At 43.6% G+C, this 22429-nt stretch overlaps 2 protein-coding genes across 3 annotated transcripts in view; both read left to right on the top strand.

Moving 5' to 3' along the window:
• The window catches only part of LOC306656996 (uncharacterized protein), a gene marked incomplete at its 5' end in the record, with an annotated part of 173356 nt that overhangs the window by 110655 nt on the left and 40272 nt on the right, over positions 1 to 22429 (top strand). The window lies entirely within an intron of this gene.
• The window catches only part of LOC306656994 (uncharacterized protein), a 35375-nt gene continuing 24093 nt past the window's right edge, over positions 11148 to 22429 (top strand). For both annotated transcript variants that reach the window (XM_079132659.1, XM_079132658.1), the window contains exon 1: positions 11148 to 11225. In XM_079132659.1, the coding sequence (XP_078988785.1) occupies positions 11149 to 11225 (77 nt within the window). In that variant the 5' untranslated portion in view covers position 11148. The remainder of the gene's footprint in view (positions 11226 to 22429) is intronic.

Here is a 22429-nt window from a genome sequence, read left to right as displayed (position 1 = left end):
CAGGGTGTTAGGGAGCTTCTGTTCTCGTTCTTGGGGTCTTCAGCTCTTCCTTTCCCTCAGACCCCTGATACCAAAAGCTGACTGAGTACAAAGAGGACTTTGCTGACAGCAAGAAGTGTTTGCCATGTGGGGAAAATGGAGCTTTGAGTTTTGCATTTTGATTAACATTCTTCACTCCCCATGGCTGGATTTTTTTACAGTTTTTGGCCAAGAAGCCAATGCTAATTTTTATGACCCATGTTAAGTAATGCAAAAGAAAAGTAATGTTGACCCGCGAACTTCCCCAGGCCCCAGCGGATTTTGGAGTGAATTATCACAGGGCCTCAAGCATAAAGCACTGTGGAATAAAATTCAACTAGATTTTTTTTCCCTTTTCTTCTTCTGATACTGCCTTCCTTTAGCTGTGGTTTGATTATTTTTAACATTGCTTCCTGACTTGCTTTTTAATTTGCAAAAAGCAGCCAGAGAGAAAGAGAAGAGGGGGAAAACCTACAGAGAATAAGCAGTTGGTGTGTGCTTCCTGGAAATACCGGGGTGGTTTCTGGGTACACGCTGCAGCAAGCTCCCAGAGCATTGGAGCATAGGAGCTAGACACCCAAAAGTCAGGACCCCCTCAGCACCAAAGCACTAGTGCTGACAGGTGGTCACCTGGCCTCCAGCTCCCTAACACAGACACCCCGGCTCTGCCCTCCAGCTGTCCCTGCTGTTGAAGACCTGCTTTGTCTTCCACCTGGACTCCTTTTTCCACACTTATTTGGGAGCTTTCTCTCACCGGCAGAATTCGGTGCTCTCTGGGAGCAGGCACCAGGTTGTAGCCCTCCAGGTCTCCACTTAGTAAGATACTCCATTGTTTCAGTTGGTTGACTCAGCGCGGGACTGTTCTGGAAGCCCACAACTGCACTTAGACATACCCATTTATCAGAAAGGCATTTTCTGCATTTTGGAGGGAAACTGGAAGTAGTTTTCAGTCTTCTTTCCTTCATGCCTTGAAGATGTACTGAGCACCTACTACCTGCCAGGCCCTGGGCTCGAAACTGAGGCCGCTGCAGTGAACAAGGCGAAAGCCCTACTTTTATGGAGCCTATGTTCCCACGAGTGAGAAAAGACAATAAACACATTAATATAACAGACCCGGGGCTTGAATGGAAAATGAGCAGCACTGGGAATGTAGTGTGAAAAGAGGAGATGCTGCCAGCTGGCCAGGCAGGTGCAGGCCGGTGAGACAGGGGAAGTTCTCAGAACTGCACATATCAGAAAACCCAGATCAGGCCACCTGGCTTGGAGGCTCGGCAACCCAGCAGCCTCCTTCCCGTGGTCAGTTGGTGCCGGCATCAGGAATCCTGGGCTGCCCTAACTGCCAGTAGAGAACTTGAATCACAATCTTCAGAAGCCAAGGGGGAGAGGGTAGGTCCCTGCCTCCACAGCAGGAAGAGCGAGCGTCCCGGGTAAAAAACACCCCATTCTCCTTGTCAATGGGACGTTGTTCCTGCCCTTACTGAAAAGAGAAAGGGGATCTTCCCATCTGGTTCAGGGGAAAGAAAGGGGCCCCTGTGGGGAAAGAAACCTGCTCTAGTTATCAGAAAAGAAACACCCACAGTGCTTGCTCAACCCACAGGAAAGGAAAATGGACCCTACCCATCAGACCTCCATTTCGAAGGGGTCAGATGGAGGTATTTTAAAAGTGGGTCTCTTACAAAAAGCTCATCTCTTCCCCTTTTCATTTCTCCCCAAGTGCTTGCTGATAAGTAGTAGTTCATTAGACAACTTCAGGTGCACTGAGCACAGATTAAGTGCTGACTGATGGTACATTGCCTGCCCCCTTCCCCAGGAGAGCTCTGATTGCACAGAACTTGGCTCGTGGCACTTTAAAAAACGATGACTGGCATTCCCAGTGCTAAGCACCAGGTGGTATGCAAAGCACTTTCTGTAGAAAAACCCCATTAATCCTCACAGCAGCCTTTGGAGGTAGATTTTCTTGTTACACCCATTTTACAGATGAAGAAACCAACGCTATGGGCTGAGGAGCTTGCCAAGGACAAGGAAAGCTGTGGAGCTGGATTCGAAGGCAGTGGTTTTGCTTCAGTCAGCACTGGGCTCTGTCAGATCCTCCTGGGCAACCCAGCTCCACACAAGAGCAGGAAAAGCCAGGAGGCCATGATGCTTTCCTGGTCCTAAGCTGGGCTCCAGTGGTACAAACACCCAGGGACATGAACTGGGCTTGTTTAGCCTGATGTTTCTGCTTTTTAAGGAAGCCAGCCCACCTCCAGAGCTTCCAGCTGTACACACAACAGGCTTATTTTCACTCAAGAAGTTACTTATATAAGTTAATATTACTTATATTAAGGCATCACCTAAAAAGCTAAACATACCAAGCTACCCTGGTGATTCATTTAGGTAATTGTACTGTGCAGCTGGGTCCTTGCCTACGGCCTTACAACAGAGTGGCATTCCGCAGTGGGAGAGCCTGAGGAATTGCACGGGAGACGCCCCTAGCCATTTTCACCACAGGATAACGTCTTGCTTCATGGTTACTCTGCCTACTGCTGATTCAGAAGGAATGGGAACAAGCTCCTGGCACCTGGCACAAATGTACGCACCACTGTCCTTACTTCTGCCATTCTGAACATACCTACCAGTGCCCCCTTGGTTCAGTGGGTTGCTGGTAAGGTAGGACGTCAACCACGACAGCGGTTCAGCTCCACCTTGCCAGAAGCTGCTTGATGGAGCCACCTCCGGGCTACCCTTTGACTAGAGAGTTGCTGCACTCTGATTGGTCAGAATCTCTGGTGGTGGGAAAGGCCGTGGGGGAGTGCGTGAGCCGCGCCGCTGCTCTCAGTCCTTGCAAGTTTCCATTTGTTCTAAGTCAGTACCCGACAGCGTTTCGTTCCATCGAGTTTGCAGACAGAAGGCTCCAGCCCCTCCACTGCAGAAGCGGCGTGCCCATTTCTTGATGTTCTATGTGGGGTGGGAAGGGGAGCGGTGTGCGTGTGTGGGTTTAGGAAATGGCGTCAACTTCCCTTTCATCCGACCTCTACCCCGCTGTGTGCCTGTACCTGAGGAGACAGTGTGGCACCATGATTAAAAGCTCAGGGTCCCAAGTGAACAGTCAAGTTCCAATCTTAGCTCCCCCCGAAGCTTGAGCAAGTAACTGACTTTTCTGGGCCTCAGTTTCCTAACCTGTGTTGGGGAGACGTGATACCACCTACCTCATAAGATTACTATGAGGGTTAAGTGACTTAATCTACCAAAATCAATTAGTGTCTGGCAGATAGTGATCATTAGGGATCATTATCATGATTATTATGTTCCCCTCTCTTCCCACCAACCACCACCTTGCCTTCACTCCAACTAGAGTAAGCAACCATATATATATATATATATATATATATATATATATATGTATATATTTGCTTCCTCTAGCACCTATTTTACTTTTTTTTTTCTTTGCAGGACTAGAAATTGCCCAGGGTGCTCTACCACTGAGCTACACCTGCAGCCCTTTTTATTTTATTTTCACTTGAGGCAGGGTCTTGCTAATTGCCCAGGCTGGCCTCAAATTTGTGAGCCTTCTGCCTCAGCTTCTCAAGTAGCTGGGATTATAGAAGTGAACCACCTGGCTGTTTTGTTTCTTAGTATCCTAAATAATATACGGATATGATCTCATTTTACATATACATATGTTTATATATATATATATGTTATGTGTGTGTGTGTGTGCGCGCGCACGTGTGTGTCTAGGTTAAACTGCGCACATTGTTGCTTCCAAGGGCTGAAGTACCCCCCAACGCTTCACCTTCACCTGGAACCTCAGGCTGTGACCTTCTTTGGAAACAGCGTCTTCGAAGATGGAATTATTTGGGGATCTCAAGATGAAATCATCTGATCAGCGTGGACCCTCAGTCCAGAGGAGATACAGACACGTGTGGGAGGAAGGCCATGGGACCACACAGACAGAAACTGGAGTCACTCTGCCACCAGCCAAGGAATGCCATGAACCGCCGGAGGTTGGAGGAGGCGAGGAAGGATCTTTTCTAGAGCTTTCAGAGGCAGACCTGCTGCCACCCTGAGGCTGGACTTCCAGCCTCCGGAGCTACAAAATTAAATCCCTGGTTATTTTCAGCCACCTAGGCTGTGATGGTTTGTTGCTCAGCCCCAGGACCCCAACACAGCAGTACAAAGTCCCTTGTCATCTGGCTCTTCCACCCCTCCCCTGCACACTCCCCAGAGAAATGTCACTGTTGCCTTTCCAGCCCTTCTCTGCTCTTGTATACCTTACTGCCCCTCATTGCCAGCAGCCACATTTGGGCGAGCGTGGCTAAACCACTTTCCCAGCACCGGTTGGATGTTCTCAGCCTGATTGCAGCCAGGCAGCTATGGAGCACCGCCAGCCAGCACACAGCTGCCACTGCTGTCCCCGGGGCCCCCAGCAACCTTTGTCCCCCATGAGCATTGCCTCTGGTTTACAGTCATTAAAACCCAAGAAACTGTCAAGAACAGCGTCTCGTTTTCCATGACCACGGGTTTTGAGAGTCATTTTAAACAACTTCTACTTCCCCTTTCTTCACGTGGGCTGCATTCTTGGTCTACTTGAGGCATCTTCCACAGATCTGATTCATACGGGTGTCTTCTCTGTAAGAACGAAATTTCCACGTGAAGTGAGCCTCGCCACATTTCCCACCTGTGAGCATGACACATACTTATCTACCACGCGAAGGGGGATCTTCACTTACAACGTTTCAAATGGAAAGGGTATTAGAAATCACCCAGGCCAGTGGCTCTTGACAGCTTTGGAACAGCCCTTTTTGAGAATCTGACAAGTGATACCAACCCCCCTTCCCTAACTGTGCACTCAACATATAAAATATCATCTCAGTCCGGTTCAGGTGCCCAGGTTAAAATCTTCCCTGCCTTACTGAGGAAAAAGAAGGATCTGGTGACAGAACTGGAACAGGAACCCAGATTTTCCTATCAACATCTCCCTGGTGATGACAGGTTCCCTCCTCTCAGTCTGAAGTCCTCAGTTTGCCTGCAGGGACAACCAAGGTGGGGAGGAGAGCCCTGGTTGGGTTTGGTTGGGTTTCAACTTTTAGTTTTTGTTGTTTTTTGCGGCACTGGGAATTGAACCAGGGGCATTCTACCACTGAGCTACATCCCAGCTCTTTTATTTCTTTATTTTGAGACAGGGTTTCACTAAGTTGCCCATGCTGACCTTGAACTTGTGAACCTCCTGCCCCAGCCTCCTAAAGCTGGGATTACAGGTGTGTACCACTGTAGTGGGGAAGGCTAAGGAGGAAGACAGACAGGAAGCACAGTCCAACATCTCATCCTTAGATATGGACGGCAGCAGGGCCTCCACAGTGGATTTGTGTGACATGGCCCTTCTCCATTCTCCACCAAGGCCGGAACAAAAGAAAACCGCTTTACATTACAGCGAGCAGGCCTTGGATAACCCAAGGATTCATTTTAAGTAACAATCTTTGCATTCATGAAGAGAGCTTGTATCATGTCCTCTTCAGGCTTCTTAAAAATAAACCAGCAGCTCAACTTTCTAAAATGACTTGAACATAGACAGAGATGAAGGCAAGAGTACCACCAGTCAGGAATGTCAAGTGCGACATCTTCATACACTGATCCTGCTGTTTGGCCTGGGAGCAGGCACCGTTTGCTACACAGACGGTTTGTGACCCTCAGGGGTGGGGCCTTGGGCCCTTGCTGCTCCAGGGTCACCTGGGTGATCCCGCTTGGCCGTGCACCCTCTTTGCTCTCCCACAACTCAACGACCTTCGGATGCAGTCTCTGGTGACAGGATATTTCCCTATAGTCCCACTTAAACTTTCGTATGGCTTTACTTGGTTCAGCAGAGGCCTGGAGATTTCTCTTTCTAGGGCAGTAATCTCTCCTAGGATTTCTTGGAATAGCTGTACTCCTGCATTCTCAGTCATGTGAAATAATGAAGAAAGCCCTAAGCATTCTTGCTTATAACTTACGTATGTTTACATACACTCCGAAGACCTTTCTTCAGAAGTTTTAAGTTCAATCTTGCTATTGCTTTTAGGTTCTGGGTCTTAATCTTTTTTTTTTTTTGATTCCCTCTTACATATGTTCATCTTCCCCACCCCAGGCCCATCTCTCTCTCACTCTGTTTCTCTCTCTTATTTGTTGGACTATATCTTTACCATTGGATTTTGAAAAAGAAAAATCAATTGACTGACGAAGTCTGCAGTGCAGCAAAAACAACAGAAAAGCCCAGGAAGGAATGTTCTTTTACATCTTCTCACTAAATATGGAAGAAGATGAACTGTGTATCTATTGCATCAGTGAGACACAAGAAGCATCCTGCCTGCTCCTTCCTAAGATCCATTCTTTGCTTGCATCACCAAGCATTCCGGAACTTCTGGAACACTCAAGCCTTGTGTTTGCCTCAGTGGTCCTCCCTCAGTGATTGTCTTCTGTGACATAACTGCATCGCCCTGGGAGGGAGCTGCCTAGCTAGCTTCTAGGGATCTGGGAAGTGGAAGAATCAGTGAGCCCGAGGTGTCGCACCCTGTGTCTGGGAGGGTGGTGCAGTTTCCAGGGGAGTGAGCCAGTCCAAAAGAGTGACTGAGCAGGAAGTGGGGATTTTTTGGTTTGTTTTTTTTGTTTGCTTAATGTTCTAGTTCTAAGTCTGGTTTAAAACAATACAAACCAAGGAGGGCTTCTAATATTTTCTGATGTGACTTTAGAAAGTAGTAAATTGGTCTCCCTACTGCCACAGTGACCTCCTTTACTATCTTTTCTCAACACAGTACTAGAGAGCTTTTTTTTTTTTCTGGGTGGGTCTGTGTGTTTATGGACATTGAACAGGGCATTGAAACTCTACTACTGAACTATACCCCCACCCCTTTTAAAAATGTTTATTTTAGCTGGGCAGAGTGGTGCACACATGTCTGTCATCCCAGTGACTCAGGGGGATCACAAGCTTGAGGCCAGACTCAGCTATTTATAGAGGCTCTAAGCATCTTAGCAAAACTCTGTCTCAAAATACATAATTAAAGGACTTGAGGATGTAGCATAGTGGTAAAGAGCCCCCGGGTTCAATCCTTAGTACAAAAAAAAAAAAAAAAAAAAAAAAAATTGAGACAGGGTCTTGCTAATTTGTTGAGGCTGGCCTCAAACTTGGGATCCTCCTGCCTCAGCCTCCCAAGTAGCTAAGATTACAGCTGCCACCACCAGGCCCAGTTAAACAAGAAGTCAGGATCCTATCACATGACTACTCACATTCCTGCAGTGCCCACACCACCTCCAACCCCTTGCCCAGCACCTCTGTCCTCCCCTCCTCCTAGAAGGCTGCTCCTCTGCTTACTCCCTCCAGCCACGGTGACCTTCTCTCCACACTGGAACTCACGGGGCTCCTGCCTGGGAACTGTATCCTCTGCCTGAAGTCAAATGCTGGCTGGAACAACTCCTCTTCATTTCTCCTCTGGGGCTGTCCACGCCGGCCCTCTTCAGCACGGCCATACACCCTCTCCCGACTCCACACCATGCACACCACTCTTCACCCGGTTCCACTTTCTGTTTTTTCTAGAGCACTTATGAACTTTCTAGACACTTTATAATTCTCTTATTTATTTATTATTCTTGTTTATATTTAACTATCCCCTCAAAACTGCAAGCCCAAGAGGGCAGGGATCTTTTCCTGATTTTTCACTAATGTGTTCCACGTCTCTTGCTTGAATTGTGCTAGACACTTAATAGGTGCTTAATTAACACGCGATGAATACATGGTTGAATGAATGAATAAAGCCTTTATTCTGGGTTCACTGTTGATTAATGCAGGAATGCCACCCTTACAGACATAGCATTCATGTCTCTGTACCTATTTTAATGGGAACAAAGCTGACAAAACTGCAACCAGGTATTTTTCACAGTAATATTTCTTTTTTTATAATGAAATAAGGTCATAGAAGTTCCTTGGGTCTTTTTTGACAAAAAAAAAATTTTTTTTAAACCAGTTTCTTATGTTACTCTAATCAGACACTAGGTTTTTTTTCATTCAATGACAAGAACGGAAATGAATATACAAGAAAGTTACTTAAAAGTCATGAACATTTTACCAAAGAAAGATTCCTCTGTGGATGTATGATGGACTACTGTACACTACCTACTTTTCAGCCACACTATTTTGCATTCAGAGGTGAGCTCATATGATTAGGAACCAAAAAAACTTATAGTGAGACAAGCTCTCTCAACTGTCAGAGAAACAATAGGCCCAGGGTCACACTCAGGCAATGTAGTATGTTATCACTGAATAATCATCATCCCACCCAACTAAATTTTGCAGAGGAAGCAACTTGGAATCTAGATGCTAACAATACTGGGCCCTATGAAGACATCTCAATTCCATCAAAGAGAAAGTCTGACACTTGAGATGGGATAAAAATGTGTCCATAGCATCCTGAACTTGAGCAGAGAGAAATCGCATGCAAAATAACATTACAAAGTAGATGTACCTTGAGTCTTTAGGCTTCTTAAGGAAAATGTGCAAGTTGCTTTGTTTTTATTTTTTGATTTTTGGTTTTGGTTTTGCAATGCTAACAGAAGAACCAGGGCCTCATGTGCAATAGGCAAGTGTTCACTTAGATCTATGGTCCCAGCCCCGGAAAACTGGTATTTTTGTTGATGCTTGTGTTTGAAAAACTGGAGGGTTTGTTGTTTCCTTCCGTGTGCTTTGCAGGATTGTTAGATTCTGACATGATTAATTAAACATGCACACAAGGACATTCTACTGTGCATGCTTGAAAATGATCTCAAGCTAACCTTTTAAACACGTACGGATGGCCAGATGTGGTGGCGCACACCTGTAATCCCAGCTACTTGGGAGGCCAAGGTAGAAGAATCACAAGTTTGAGACCAGCTTTGGCAATTTAGCAAGACCCTGTCTCAAAATTAAAATAAGTAAGTTAAAGGTTGGGGTAGAGCTCAGTGGTAGAGCACTTGCCTAGCACATGTGAGGTCCTGGATTTCCCAGTACTGCCAATAAAACAAAAAATGGTGCATGAAATTTTCAAGACCCGATGAAAGGATAATCTTGGTTTCTTAGACAAGGCAACCTCCCAAGAAAACCCAGGCCATGTGTTAAAACTGACCTAGATTTGCAAAATCTAGAACCCTCCTCCTAGCTGCCTATCCCCATCAGCAGGCATTAAGCTGAACTCAGTGGCAGGCCACTCCCTGACCCCTCTGTGGCCTGCGACTCTGACAATCCTGTCCCTTCTGCCCTTCTGTGCTCAACTTTTTCCACTATATGGGGCTTTTCTCTAACTATTCCTCTTTCTTCTCTTCATCAGGTGGAAAGTAAGAGATTAGATTTTTCATTTGTCTTTTCTTGTCCCTCTTCAACCCCCTTACCTCTAACCCCCTGTTCCTTTCTAAGTGGTGGTTATAAGTTAAGCCTCAAGAGCCAGACTGCTTGGATCTGCTGCCTACTCTGCTCTGAATCATCGGTGGGGCTTTGGGCTAATTACTTCAACTCTCTGTGCCTCAGTCTTCTCATTTGCAAACCATACTAACCATGTTTGTGTATTAAATGAGATGATACTACATGTAAAGTTCTTTGAACAATGCATGATACTATTCACAGCAGAAATCTATTTATCCATCAAACCTCCAGGCAGATTCTGAATCTTGTATGATGGCTTTCTAGAATTTTTCCATCCTGATAAAATGGTTCTTGGTTATTAATTTCAATGCTGATATGCTAGGTTGGCACTTTTCTTATTCCTTGGAAAAGTACTGTTTCCTGAGCAAATAGATGTGTTAGGTTCTAGACTCAACGCCTTATGCATGTCATCTCATTTGTTTTACAGATGGGGAAACCAAAACGCAGACTCACCAAGCAGACAGACATGATTAAACTCATTTGTCTTCTTAACTTCATTTCTAGATCTGATGTTCTCTGAAGGCAAGTTCAGTGTCTCTCACTTAATTTTCTATCCCCTGTACCTCATATGGAGAAGGGGTACAGGAACACAAGTGTTGATTTGAAATGAATGTACTGTTGGGTGCCATATTTTGGTGATGCAATAAAAAGAATTGGTATTTATATAGCACTGTAGACTTTATGATCTACTTTTTAATTTTTTGTTGTACTGGAGATTGAACTTGGTACACTGAGCTCCATCCACAGATTTATTTGTTATTATTAATTTACTTATTTATTTATTTTTTGAGACAGGTCTTGCTAAATGGCTGAGGCTGGCCTCAAATTTGCACTCCTCTTGCCTCAGCCTCCTGAGTGGCAGGGCTTAGGGGCATCGCCACCGTGCCTGACTGACAATGCACTTTCACCTGTGCTGTCTCATTGCAATTTCACAATAATCCTGAGGGTATGTATATTCATCCTCTCCATTTTTCGTTTGGGAAGACTGGGAGTCAGAGAGGTTAGCTGACTTTCCCCAAACCAGACTGCCAGCAGTGTCAGCGCTGGGACTTAGACACAGGCTGTCCAGTAGACCAGAAGAGACCCAGTGAGTGGCATAATACCTCGACAACAAATTTAGAATCTCAAACACTGCAAAACAGGCACTGTCCAGAAATTCGCAAAAACCATGAGACTGATTTGCTGGAATTCAGTTCTTCACAAGGAGGAAGACAGAGCTGAGTCAGGCCAATTTAAGGAAATTGAATTCTCATTCTCTGGGAGAAGATTCTCATCTCAAATAGTTCCTTTAATTAAAATACATACGAGGTTGTGCAGAGCTCTGAGCTGGCTGCCCTGGTCTGTGAGGATTCTCTTCTGGAGTTTGCATTCTCCTCTTGCCCGGAAAGGTCGGAAAGGTCGGAAAGGTCGGGGACAGAGTCATTTCAACATCTCTCTGGCCGCAGTCCTTACAAAAGCATAGGACCTGGTGATGTAATCGTTTTTTACATTTCTAAATGTGAAAGAGCAGGTGGATGTGTTATTTAACGGAGGAGGAAAAAGAACAGCTGTGTCTTCAGTAACATGCCCCATTTCAATAACTAGCCGGGGTTTCCCAGGGCGTTTGTCCACTGCAGATATGAAGAAAGATATGGAGGCAGGAATGCAGGCACGTGCTTGTGAAGGGAAGGATTGCAACATCAGCTCAGGGAGCTGATCTATAATTGCACTTTGCCTTTCTTCACCTGGGAATGCTGATGGGTTTGGAGGGGAGCTTAACTGCATTATCTCACATTCCAGATGGACACACTCGTAGAACAAATATCAGGTACAGACATGACATCTAATGGCTCATTTATTTAATATGTTATCTGCTGAACATTGTCCAAAGTCCAAAGTTGCATGTTGGGGAACAGAACAAAGAACCAGGTGCAGATCCTTCCCCAAAGGGTTTTCTGTGCAGTGGGAAAGAACACAGAAATGATCTTCAAAAAAGACAAAATACGAGAGCAGTAAGATAAAGTGCTAAGGTAGTTCATAGGAAACGCAGCTCCCTTGGTCTGTAAGGATAAGGGAAGGGAGACTTCATGGAGGAGGTGGAAGTTACGATGAGCAGGATTTGGAGGACAAGCAGCCCACACAGAGGAAACAAGCTGGGTTAAGGCTGTTGGTGGAAATAAACGAACAGGATAGAAAATTCAGTTCATTTATCGCATAGGATGCTTAAGGGTCAGATCATTATTGTTTTTTAACTTTAACACTAACTCTGTTAATGAGATTTAGAAAACATTAAAAAGAATTTTTCAATAAGGCAGAATCCTTGCTGAACACAGTGGCACATGCCTGTAATCTGGAGTTGAGGCTTAAAACTAGCCTGCACAATTTAACAAGTCCCTGTCTCAAATACAAATAAAAAGGGCTGGGGATGTAGCTCAGTGGTGGAGCACTTGACTAGCATGCACCAGTCCCTGGGTTCGATCCCTAATACTGCAAAAATAAAAAAAATAAAATAAGGTGGAATTCTTAGGTTAGCCAAGTATTGGTCTGGCCCCCTCTGGGTTCTTCCAGCAGATGTTTTCAGATCCAGAAGGTCACGTGGGCGGTGCAGGCAGTGGGCCAAGGTCGCCCCCTAGGAAGCCCTTAGGAGCGTGCAGTTCAGCTTCTATAACTGAAGACTTGGCCTTGGTTAGTTGTTCAAGCCAAAGTGAAGCGAGTGAAACCCACACTCCCTTCCTTCTTCACAGAACTTGCACAGGCAGCTGCGTAGTTTCAAATAACCATTCAAACATTAACAGTACTCAGTACTCGAACTGACCCGTCCACACTGCATGCGTTATTTCACAATCCAGATGCATTGAATCAACTCTTCTTGTATGTATAAACAGGGGGGAAAGAAAAAAAGGCAGGAAGGAAAAAAATCAAAAGAAAGCGGGAGAGAGGGGAAAAAATAGTTTTTGTTCTTAAGTCTCAATTTCTACATTTCATAATTCAGTTTAATCTAGGAGGCATAGTGTGATTTATTTCCCAAATAGGAAATAAGTAAGGCGCTTTACTGCCAAATTGGATATGTTGATTTGGCTGTGATTTTTAAGCCACCTGGTAGCATATTTCAAGATTTCTCTTCTTACGACTCCATCTTAACTCTGTCTATATATAATTGTGTGCTGGACTTGAATACAGTAAAAAGACTGACTTTTGCTTTCTCTTGATAACTGGAATTTTCTACCCTATGAAAAATATACACTGCAACGTTATGTCTGGCCCAGGCTACTGATAAAAAAGACAAAAAACTCTTCAGGAGAATTTGTTCCCATTGTTTTCTCAGCATGTTTTCAGCTTCAATGCATTGATTATGCTGTCATTAGCTAGAATACTGAGGCAGGAAAAAGATCTATTAGGTCATCAAAGTCCATTCCTGGAGCAGGCCCAAGTGTCTGGGAGAGGCTGTGACATGCTGTCTCAGGCAGACAACCAAGGAAAATTTAGAGCTGTGTAAAGTTTTATCCTGCTCCCACTTTTAAATTTTGAAAGTTTCTGAAGTAACTGTCGGGGAGAGACTGATCATAAAACAGCTACGCAGCTGGACTTAAATTAGTGGTTCTCGACTGGGGGCAGTTATGTCCCCCTGGGGATATTTGGCAACATCTGAAGGGATTTTGGGTGCCACAACTGGGGGGAAGGGATTACTCCCGGCACTTAGTGGGTAGAGGTCAGGGGCGTACAGGCTGGCCCTCGCAGCAAAGAATATTCCAGCCTAACTCAAAGAATATTCCAGCCTAACTCGTCGAGGTGCTGAGATTGAGAAACCCAAATTTAAGTCTACTCTTAACTTTTTCATCACTCAATTCCAAGAAAAGCAGGTCAGCTGACCTGCTAAATGGTTCTGTGGAGCACATATTAATATTTATTATTATTAGTTGTAGGTGAACACAATACCTTTGTTTTATTTTTATGTGGTGATAAGAATCGAACCCGGGCCTCACACGTGCTAGGCGAGTGCTCTACCACTGAGCCACAACCCAGCCCAGCACATGATATTTTGAAAGAATCTATTTAATTTCTTTTCCAGGGGTAAGCTGGAACCCAGATCCTCAAACATGACTGGCAAGTGCTCTAGCGCTGAGCAGCATGCCCAGCCCTTCCATAAAATTCTTAACTAATTCTTAGTCCCGGATAAGCAAGTATCAACAATCATACAGAGAAACAAAACCACTTCTAGTTATTTCAAGGTTTAGATTGTGTTGACTTTATAAGACTCCAGATCAAATAAATAACATTCTACAGACTTATGGAAAAGAAACCATTAACTGCAAAAGGAAAAAAAAAAAACACTATTCAACTGCCTTGATCTTTGGAACCCTATTGTTCATTGGAAGCTTGTACTGTTGTTTCTGTATATTCTTCAAATAAAAGTTTACATAGGCAGAGCAGATCTTTAAAGTCAAAACCTTAAGTGAAAAACTCTTGATAGCAAAAAAATATCTCAAAAGAATTTAATAGGTTCTCCCGCCCCCATCATGCTCTCTGTTCAACCCCAGGGCTGCTGTTTACTGATCCCAAAGAAAGACCCTGGAGGACTCAACATGGAGGGGGTTTGGATTTTTCATTACTCACAGGCTCCTCAGACCCGGCAGGCTGGGACCCGTGGAGGGCCGCATAGCACCTACAAACAGGGACCATGTAGGACGGGTTGCTTGCCCCCTGCACAGGTGGGTTTCTTCAGATATTTTGTGAATACAAGTTCTCTTACTTTACAATCAAGGTCACATCACTCTGCTTTGATGCTCACCTAAAGACTGGAGATAAGGGAAGTGGCCATTTCCTTGTCTATTTCCTCCATTATTATATTCCTCTGAGTCCTTGTCTCATTGCCAGGTACAGCACATCTTCCTAGGCCCTGGCTTTTGTTTACCCCAACACTCACCATTCACCCTTTTTTAAGAAGAAGAAAAAGATCAAGACTGTAGCTTGGTGGTAGCTTGGTGCCTAGCAAGCACAAGGGCATGGTTCACTCCCCTGTGCTGGGGGCAAAAAGGAAAAGGGAAAGATAAAGTAATTATAGAAATACATACTTTCTGGCTAGGCATGGTGGTGCAGGCCTGTAACCCAAGTGACTCAGGAGGCTGAGTCAGGAGGATCTCAAGTTCCAGGCCAGCCTCATCAACTTAGCAACACCTGGTTTCAAAATAAAAGATAAAAGGGCTGGGAATATAGCTCAGTGGTAAAGGGCCCTCAGGTTCGATCTGCAGGACTGGGGGACAGGAAAAAGAAAAAAGGATAAGAGAGCACAGGTAGGATGGAAGGATAGAATAAGGGACGGGAAAGAAAGGGGAGGTGAGGAGAGATGAGCACGTGTTTTGTCTCTGCAGGTTTAAAAGGACCTTAAAGCTCCTCCTTGACTCTTCTATTCCCAGCTTTCTGTAGAATTTGTCACTGGTCTTTGATCTCATCTATGAAACAGATTCCAATGCTACAGGGTCAGGGGAAAAATGGAAAAGTCAATCGGCTTTATGAACTATTAACAAAATAGGAGCATTAAAAAAGTAAACAGGCATCATAAATTCTTGGAATAAGGTTAGGTTACCACATGTAATCGTGTTTTTGTTTTGCATAGACTTCCCAGTTTTGTGAATCTAATTTGAATTAATATTTCCAAAGACCAAAGAGTTGTTACAAATCCCAAGTTAGCCCCGGCCTTTTGAAAGTATGGAAAGCAAGCTGCATCTACTGAGAGCCCTTATTAAATACATATACTTATAAATACCTATTCCCGTCAGGCATGGCTGTATGCACCTGCAGTCCCAGCTGCTTGGAAGGTTAAGGCAGGAGGTTTGCTTGAGCCCAGGAATTTGAGACCTGCCTGGGCAACATGGTGAAACCCCGTTCCTCAAAAAACATACAAATGAATATATTTTTTAACTCTGAAGCCCATTATCAAAATAATGCTTGTGCTTAAAATGTTAAATACATTTATTTACTCTTTAGCCTGTTGAGGAGTCGTCCCCAGCTTCAAATCTCGCCTGGATTGTAAGGTGGGTTTGTCTTCTATCCTCATCCCTGCTTTCCCCCAAGAGAGTCAAGGTTGAACTTTTCTGCACTATTGCACTAACTTGAATTAAAATCTGTCACTTGTGTTTGGTCAGAACTCTGTTCCACTCTCCAATGCACTATGTCTGGTCTTTGGGCACTTCCAGGTATAAGCACGGTGTAACTGAGGCTTAGCGGAGACATGTTGGTATTTAGCATGTGAAACATCTGTGCAAAACAAACAAGTGAGAGCATCTGTCCTTTTTTTGTGGTTAAGCTGGGTCCCCCACGTCCCTTGCCTGCTGAATGAGGCTGCCCAGGATAACTCAGGCACTAGTTCTTCACAGGAAAGACGGTGGCACTGAACACAGCAGAACTAATCAGTAAGCCAGGTCCCAACCCCCTCCTTCAGCTGGGGACGGGGGTACATTTAATAACCTCATTATTTTTGTTTTATTTGGAAAAATGATGCCAGTCGTATAAGCTCATGATATATTTTTAAATGCCTACCACACAGAAGGGTGGTGAATGTGGAGTTTCTTTCCCTGGCTGCCTGGCCCTGACTCCCTTTGTGCCTAAGTAAGCACTATTAATAGTTCCTCACATGTTCTCCTAGAAATTTTCAGAAAGGAGAATAGAAAAATTATTTTTTCCTGTGCCCCAATTTCTTTTTTTCTTCCCCAGAGCTCACAGTACTATATATCATCACTAAATCTTTACCAGGCCAGTACCATAAATACCTCAAACTATTCCAAAAAAAAAGCCAAACAATTTGAGAAAGTAAGAGATGGTGATTACTATTACTGGCAGATCAAATTACTTCCCCCCCGGCCTTCAATGTTTTCGGGTATTTGTGTGTTTTTAATCTAGGCTCTCGAGTTCATTTTAAATTTTGTAGCTGTTTTTCTTTAATTGACAAAAAGGCTTCACTTGCTGAAGCTAAGTCGGGGCTTAGACCAGCAGAGCTCCTGCACATCACCCACCCCGCGGGACCGGGTGTTGTCAGTGGGTCACAGACCTGACCCGTGGCCCTGTGTCCTTGAACTTCTTGTTGCTTCAAGGTGCTGCTACCTCACCCTCCAGATCCCACACAGGAATGCATCCCTGCCCTGGCCCATCCTCTGCCTGGAGGTATCTTAATCTTTATGTTTTCAAACTCCTACTGGGAACCTGCCACCGGCTCTGAGCTTGCCCCTCAGGCTCTCTGTGGCATCATTCTGGCCTCCAGTGTGATCTTAGGAAGAACTGCCAACTTTACGTTGAACATAAAGCACATGGAATGGAGGGAAGTTTCTCTCTTTTCTTATTTTTATTGTTTCGTCTATTACTGCAGGTCGAACCCAGACCCCTGCTCATGCTAGGCAAGCACTCTACCACTGAGCCATATCTCCAGCCCTTTTTAGTTTAGTTCAGGAGGGTCTCACTAACTTGCCCACGCTGCCCTCAAACTCTTGATCCTCCTACCTCAGCCTCCCAGGGAGCTGGGATTCTGTTTTCTAAGTTCAAGTCAGCTAGAGTACGAACACCCCCGCCCCCATCCGCTCATTAATAGAAACCAAACCAAAGCAATTTGCAGAGAGACATAAAGCTGCAGCGTGACGGGGAGAAGCTCGTCAGTCCTCATGCTTGTTCAGGTAACGACCCCTCCCCCAGACAGCTCAGCAGCTGAGTTCCCAGGTTGAGTGAGGGGTCCATGGGGATCCAACCCGCTGTCAGCAACTGGCCCAGTGATGGGCAGGTGAGTTGGGAGGAGTGAAGAGACACCCTGGGGAATCTCCTCATGTAAGGAGAAAGCAAGATGAAGAGAGGGTCTGTCTCCCCCTCTAGACACCTTCATGCCAGAATCTGAGGCCCCAGCTGGAAGTCAGCCCGCAGGGGAAAGCAGAGCCCAGGGAGATGGAACTGCAGTCTCTGAATGTGGCTGACTCGGGCCACACGCCCGGGGCTCCAGCCTGCACGCCCAGGCTTGCTCACGTTGAGGCCCGTTAGGTGTAGCACCTGTTACCCGACTCCCGAAGCACTGGAAATGACACAGAGTAAGAGAAAACGTGCAATTTCCACTCTGTGAACCACATTCTGTCCCTTTGGGCAAAGGAGCTGCTTTGTAGAAAAGCACACTGTGGCCACCTTTCAATGTCTTTATGCTCTCTTTGAATTTCTGCAATGTATAGCATGTTTATTTGGGCCTGATTATGATTATTTTTCCCTGAGAAGAGTGAAGACTCAAATTGGGTGGTGTTTCCCCTTTCGTCTTTGTATTTTTGAACCCTAAGACAGCAAAGCTGATACAAATAACAGGGAGGATAAGAGTCTCAGGTGCATTCAAGGCACCGAGCTAAGCGCGGGAATTGGGGGAAGGTGTAAGGAGCCATGGGTAGTGAACACGGCATTGCTGCTGAGATGGTCTCTCAATATTTTTGTTGTTGTTTTTGGATTTTTTGGGTTTCTTTTATTTTTTATTTTTTGGCGGTGCTGGGGATTGAACCCAGGGCCTTGTGCTTGCAAAGCAAGCACTCTACCAACTGAGCTATATCCCCAGCCCCCTGTTTTGTGTTTTTGATACAAGATCTCACTATGTTGCAGGCTGGTCTCAAACTCCTGGGCTCAAGCTTCCTCCTGCCTCCGCCCTCCAAGTAGCTGGAGGTACAGGACCACACTGCCATGCTTTCTAAGAGGTCCCCTTTCTGATTTTACCCCTTTAGAATCTCAGAGAAAGAGCAGTTGGTGTAGTTTCACTTGACAGTAAGAGGAGATAAGTGATCTGAGATTTGAAGCTTATAAAACACAGAATAAGGACTGGGATTTGGAACTTTTTATGCTGAGATGACTACAGCTTTACATATAGTCATGTTAAAATATTAGCTGAGGCACATTAAAACGTTAAAGGTTTTATGTGAGAAGACAGACTCGTGAATCAGGCAGCAGCAAACCACAGTGGTTGTGGTTCCTTCAAGGGGACATAAAAGAAAAACTCTCATAAAATGTTCACTGTGCCCCGTGTGCCATGGCACACCCCGGTCATCCCAGTGACTCGGTGACTGAGGCAGGAGGGTTGCAAATTCAAGGCCAGCCTAGGCAACCCTGTCTCAAAATAAAAAGGACTGGGGATGTTGTTCAACAGTAGGGGGCTTCCTTAGCATGTACACGGTCCTAGGTTCAAATCCCCCGTATCAAAAAACTAAAAATAAAAAAGATGTTCATGGAAGCAAGACCAATAAAATAGCCACAAAGAAGAGTATTATTATGGCATTTGCAGATAAATAGATAGAATTGGAGAATATCATGATAAGTGAAATAAGCCAATCCCCAAAAACCAAAGGCCGAATATTTTTCCTGAGAAGTGGATGATGATATATAATGGGGGGTGGGGGTAAGAGAGATGGAGAAACTTTAGATTATGTAGAGGGAAATGAGAGGGAGGCAGGTATGAAAAATAGTGGAATGAGACAGACATCATTACCCTATGTACATGTATGATCACACGAATGATGTGAATCTACATCGTGCACAACCAAAGTAACGAAAAGATGTGCCCCCCATTTTTGTACGATGAATCAAAATGCAGTCTGTAAAAATGAAAAAAAAAAAAAAAAAAAAAAAAAAAAGTGGAATAGAGCCCTAGAGGTCAGTTAGCAGTTTGTGACTGGTTAAACTAAAGTTTCATTTTACTATATTACCATTTACTTTCAGATTTCAGTTTGCTTATGTAGGACCGACCCCCAGACCATTGGGGTCCTCTAAGCCTGATGGCCTCTCAAATAACTATTTTAACATAAGAAATGATATGGAGAGATCCCTGTAAGTTTAACCCAGTTTCCCCCAGTGCTGGTATCTTGCAGAGCCACGTAGTACAAGATCTCAACCCAGACATTGACATTGGTATTCCCAAGACCCCACATTTCCATCACTCCAAGGGTCCTTCATGCTGTCCATTCCCAGCTCTGCTAACGTCTCCCCTACCATGACTTTTTCCATAAACTTGGAAATCACTGACCCTTTCCCCATTTTTAGACTTTTGTCCTTTCCTGAATGTTTCGTAGATGGAATCATATGGTAAGTAACCTTTTAGAATTTGCTTTTTTCACTCCACATAACTCTCTAGAGACTCATCCAAGCTGTTGTGTCTGTTAGTGGTTCATTCCTTTTTATTGCTGACCAGCATTCCATGATATTCCACAGTTTGTTGAATCATTCTTCCATTGGTGGGCAGCTGGGTGGTTTCCAATTTGGGACTATTACTAACAAGCATTGTTCTATTGCTATCAGCATTCACATACAGGTTTTTGCATGAAAACAGGTCAGTTACTTTGGAATAAATGCCCAAGAGTGTAATTGCAGGATAATATAAGTTATATGCTTAATGTTTAAAGAAATTGCCAAATTGCTTTCCAGAGGGACTCTGACATACTAGATACCACCGGTGTGGGGTGACTGATAAAGTTTCTTGGCATCATCACCAGCATCTTGTGAGCTGTTGATATTTTCTAGGTCAGCCATTCTGATAGGTGTTTAGATCTCTTGTGCCCTTTTTTTTTTGTTTGTTTGTTTGTTTTGCGGTACTGGGGATTGAACCCAGGGCCTTGTGATTGCAAGGCAAGCACTCTACCAACTGAGCTATCTCCCCAGCCCTAGATCTCTTGTGCTCTTAATTAGCATTTCACTAATAGCTAATGACGTTCAGCATTTTTTAGTGTACTTATTGCCATCAGTAAATCCTTCTTAGTAACATGTCTCTTTCTGTCTTTTTGATTGTTCTCTAATTAGATTGGTTTTGGTTTTACGGTTGCGATTTGAGTGTTCTTTGGATAGTCTCTACTAGCCTTCTGTCTGATGCGTGGTTTTCAAATATTTTCTTCCATTCTGTAATTTGCCTTTTCATCCTCTTAACAGGTTTTATTTTGTAGATAAAAAAATTATCATTTTTTTAATGAAGTCTAATATATCAGTTTTCCTTTTGACAATTGTATTTTTGTTGTCAAAACTTTCTGTCTATCCCTATGTATAAAAGAATTCTCTTACATTTTCTTCAGAACGACTTGTAACTTTATTTTTCAAGTTTACATCTGTGATCCATTTTGCGCTAATTTTTGTAAGGTTTGAGATGAAGACCGAGATTCCTATTCTTGCCTGTTGGGTGGTTGTCCATGTATTTCTGCACCATTTGTTGGAAAAGTTTGTACTTCTTCCACTGAATTATTTTTCCACTTTTATCAAACATTTAACCATATTTTGGGGTCCATTGTAATGAGTTGCCTGCCTGTACCTCCACCAATACTACACCGTCTTTATTACTCTAGCAAAATGATAAGTCTTGAAATCGGGTAGACTGATTCCCTCCACTTTGACTTTTTCAAAACTATTCTAGTTCCTTTTCCTTTCCTTGTAAATTTTAGACTAATTTTGCCAATGACCACAAAATATGTTGCTGGCATTGTGTTAGATCTTGTGTTAAAATTGCATTTTAATTTGAGAAGAACTGACATCATCATTATGCTGAGTATTCCAATCTGTGAACACAGTGTATCTCAGTTTGTTTAGATCTTCTTCGATTCCCTTCATCAGATTTGTAAAGGTTTCAGCATACAAGTCCTGTAATGTGTTTCGTTAGATTTGTACCTATTTTATTTTCAGAAGCTATTGTAAATGGTATTGTATTTTGAATCCTAGTATCCATATATTTGTTGCTAGTATATAAAAATACAAGATTTTTTGGTAAGTTTGTCATATCCTATGACATTGTTTAATTCACTAATTAGTTCCAGGAGTTTTTGTTGTATTGTTTCTTCCCTGGGATTTCACTATGCAGACAATCATGTTGCCATCATGAACAAATTTTGATATCTTCTATTTTCATTTTAATTCATCTCAATGTATTTTAAATTGCCTTCAGAACTTCCTCTTTGACCCATGGATTAATTAGAAGTGCAAGGATTAGTTTCCAAGTGTTAGGAGATTTCTTAATTTTGTGGGTCTAGGAATTGAACCCAGGTCCTCCACATGCTGGGCGAGCATTCTGCCACTCAGCTACATTCTCAGCCCTGTCTGGAAATTTTTGTGCTATCATTGTATCATTTTCAATTTGGAGTTTGATTCCTTTGTGGTCAGAAAGGAATGATTTCTGTATGATTTCAATTCTTCTAAAATTTTTGAGGTCTGTACTGTGGCTCAGGCTATGGTCTGTCTGGGTATATATTCCATGGACAGTTGAAAATATTGTGTACTCTGATGTTTTTAGGTTCTACAAATGTCAATTAGACCCTCTTTGCTGTCGGTGTTGTTGGATTCTGTACACTTGCTGATTTTCTGTTCCATTTTAGCATTTTTGAGAGAAGAATGTTGACATCTCTATAATTGAGGATTTGTCTCCTCCTTTTTTTTATTTCTAACAATTTTTGCTTCACATATTTCAAGCTCCGTTCTGTGGCATGTACATATTTGGTGTTGCATTGTCTTCTTGGAGGATGAAGCTTTTCAATCACTGTAAAATGTCCCACTTTCCCTCTGGTGATTTGTGTGCACTGTCATCTATTGGATCTGATGTTGCTATAGCAGTTCCTGTTTTCCTTGGACTCATGTTTACACAATGTCCTTTCCCATCATTTTATAGTCAATGTGTACATCATTGTATTTCAAGAAGTCTCCTGTAAGAGTACACGGTTGGATCATGTTTCTTTATCAAAGCTGCCAACCTTTGTCTTTTAATTGGAGTATTTAGACCACTAACTGGCATGTTAGGGCTTAAGTCTGACATTATGCCATTGTTGTTTTCTTCTTGTTTTTTTCTTCCCTCCCCCTTCTTTATCTTTCTGTTTTCTTTTTTTTTGCCTTCCTGTGGGTTAGTTGAACTTTTTTATGGTTTCATTTTGATGTATCTGTACATTTTTGAGTATAACTCTCTACATAGTTTTTTAGTTGTTTTTCTGAGTATGAGGCTATATGCACATAACTTATCACAGTCTATTGATATTATCATTTTAGCAGTTACAGTAAAGTGGAGAAGCCTTA

The sequence above is a fragment of the Sciurus vulgaris genome (genome assembly GCF_902686455.1).
Source record: "Sciurus vulgaris genome assembly, chromosome: 3".
Taxonomy (NCBI): domain Eukaryota; kingdom Metazoa; phylum Chordata; class Mammalia; order Rodentia; family Sciuridae; genus Sciurus; species Sciurus vulgaris.
This window is presented reverse-complemented; position numbering and strand designations above follow the sequence as displayed.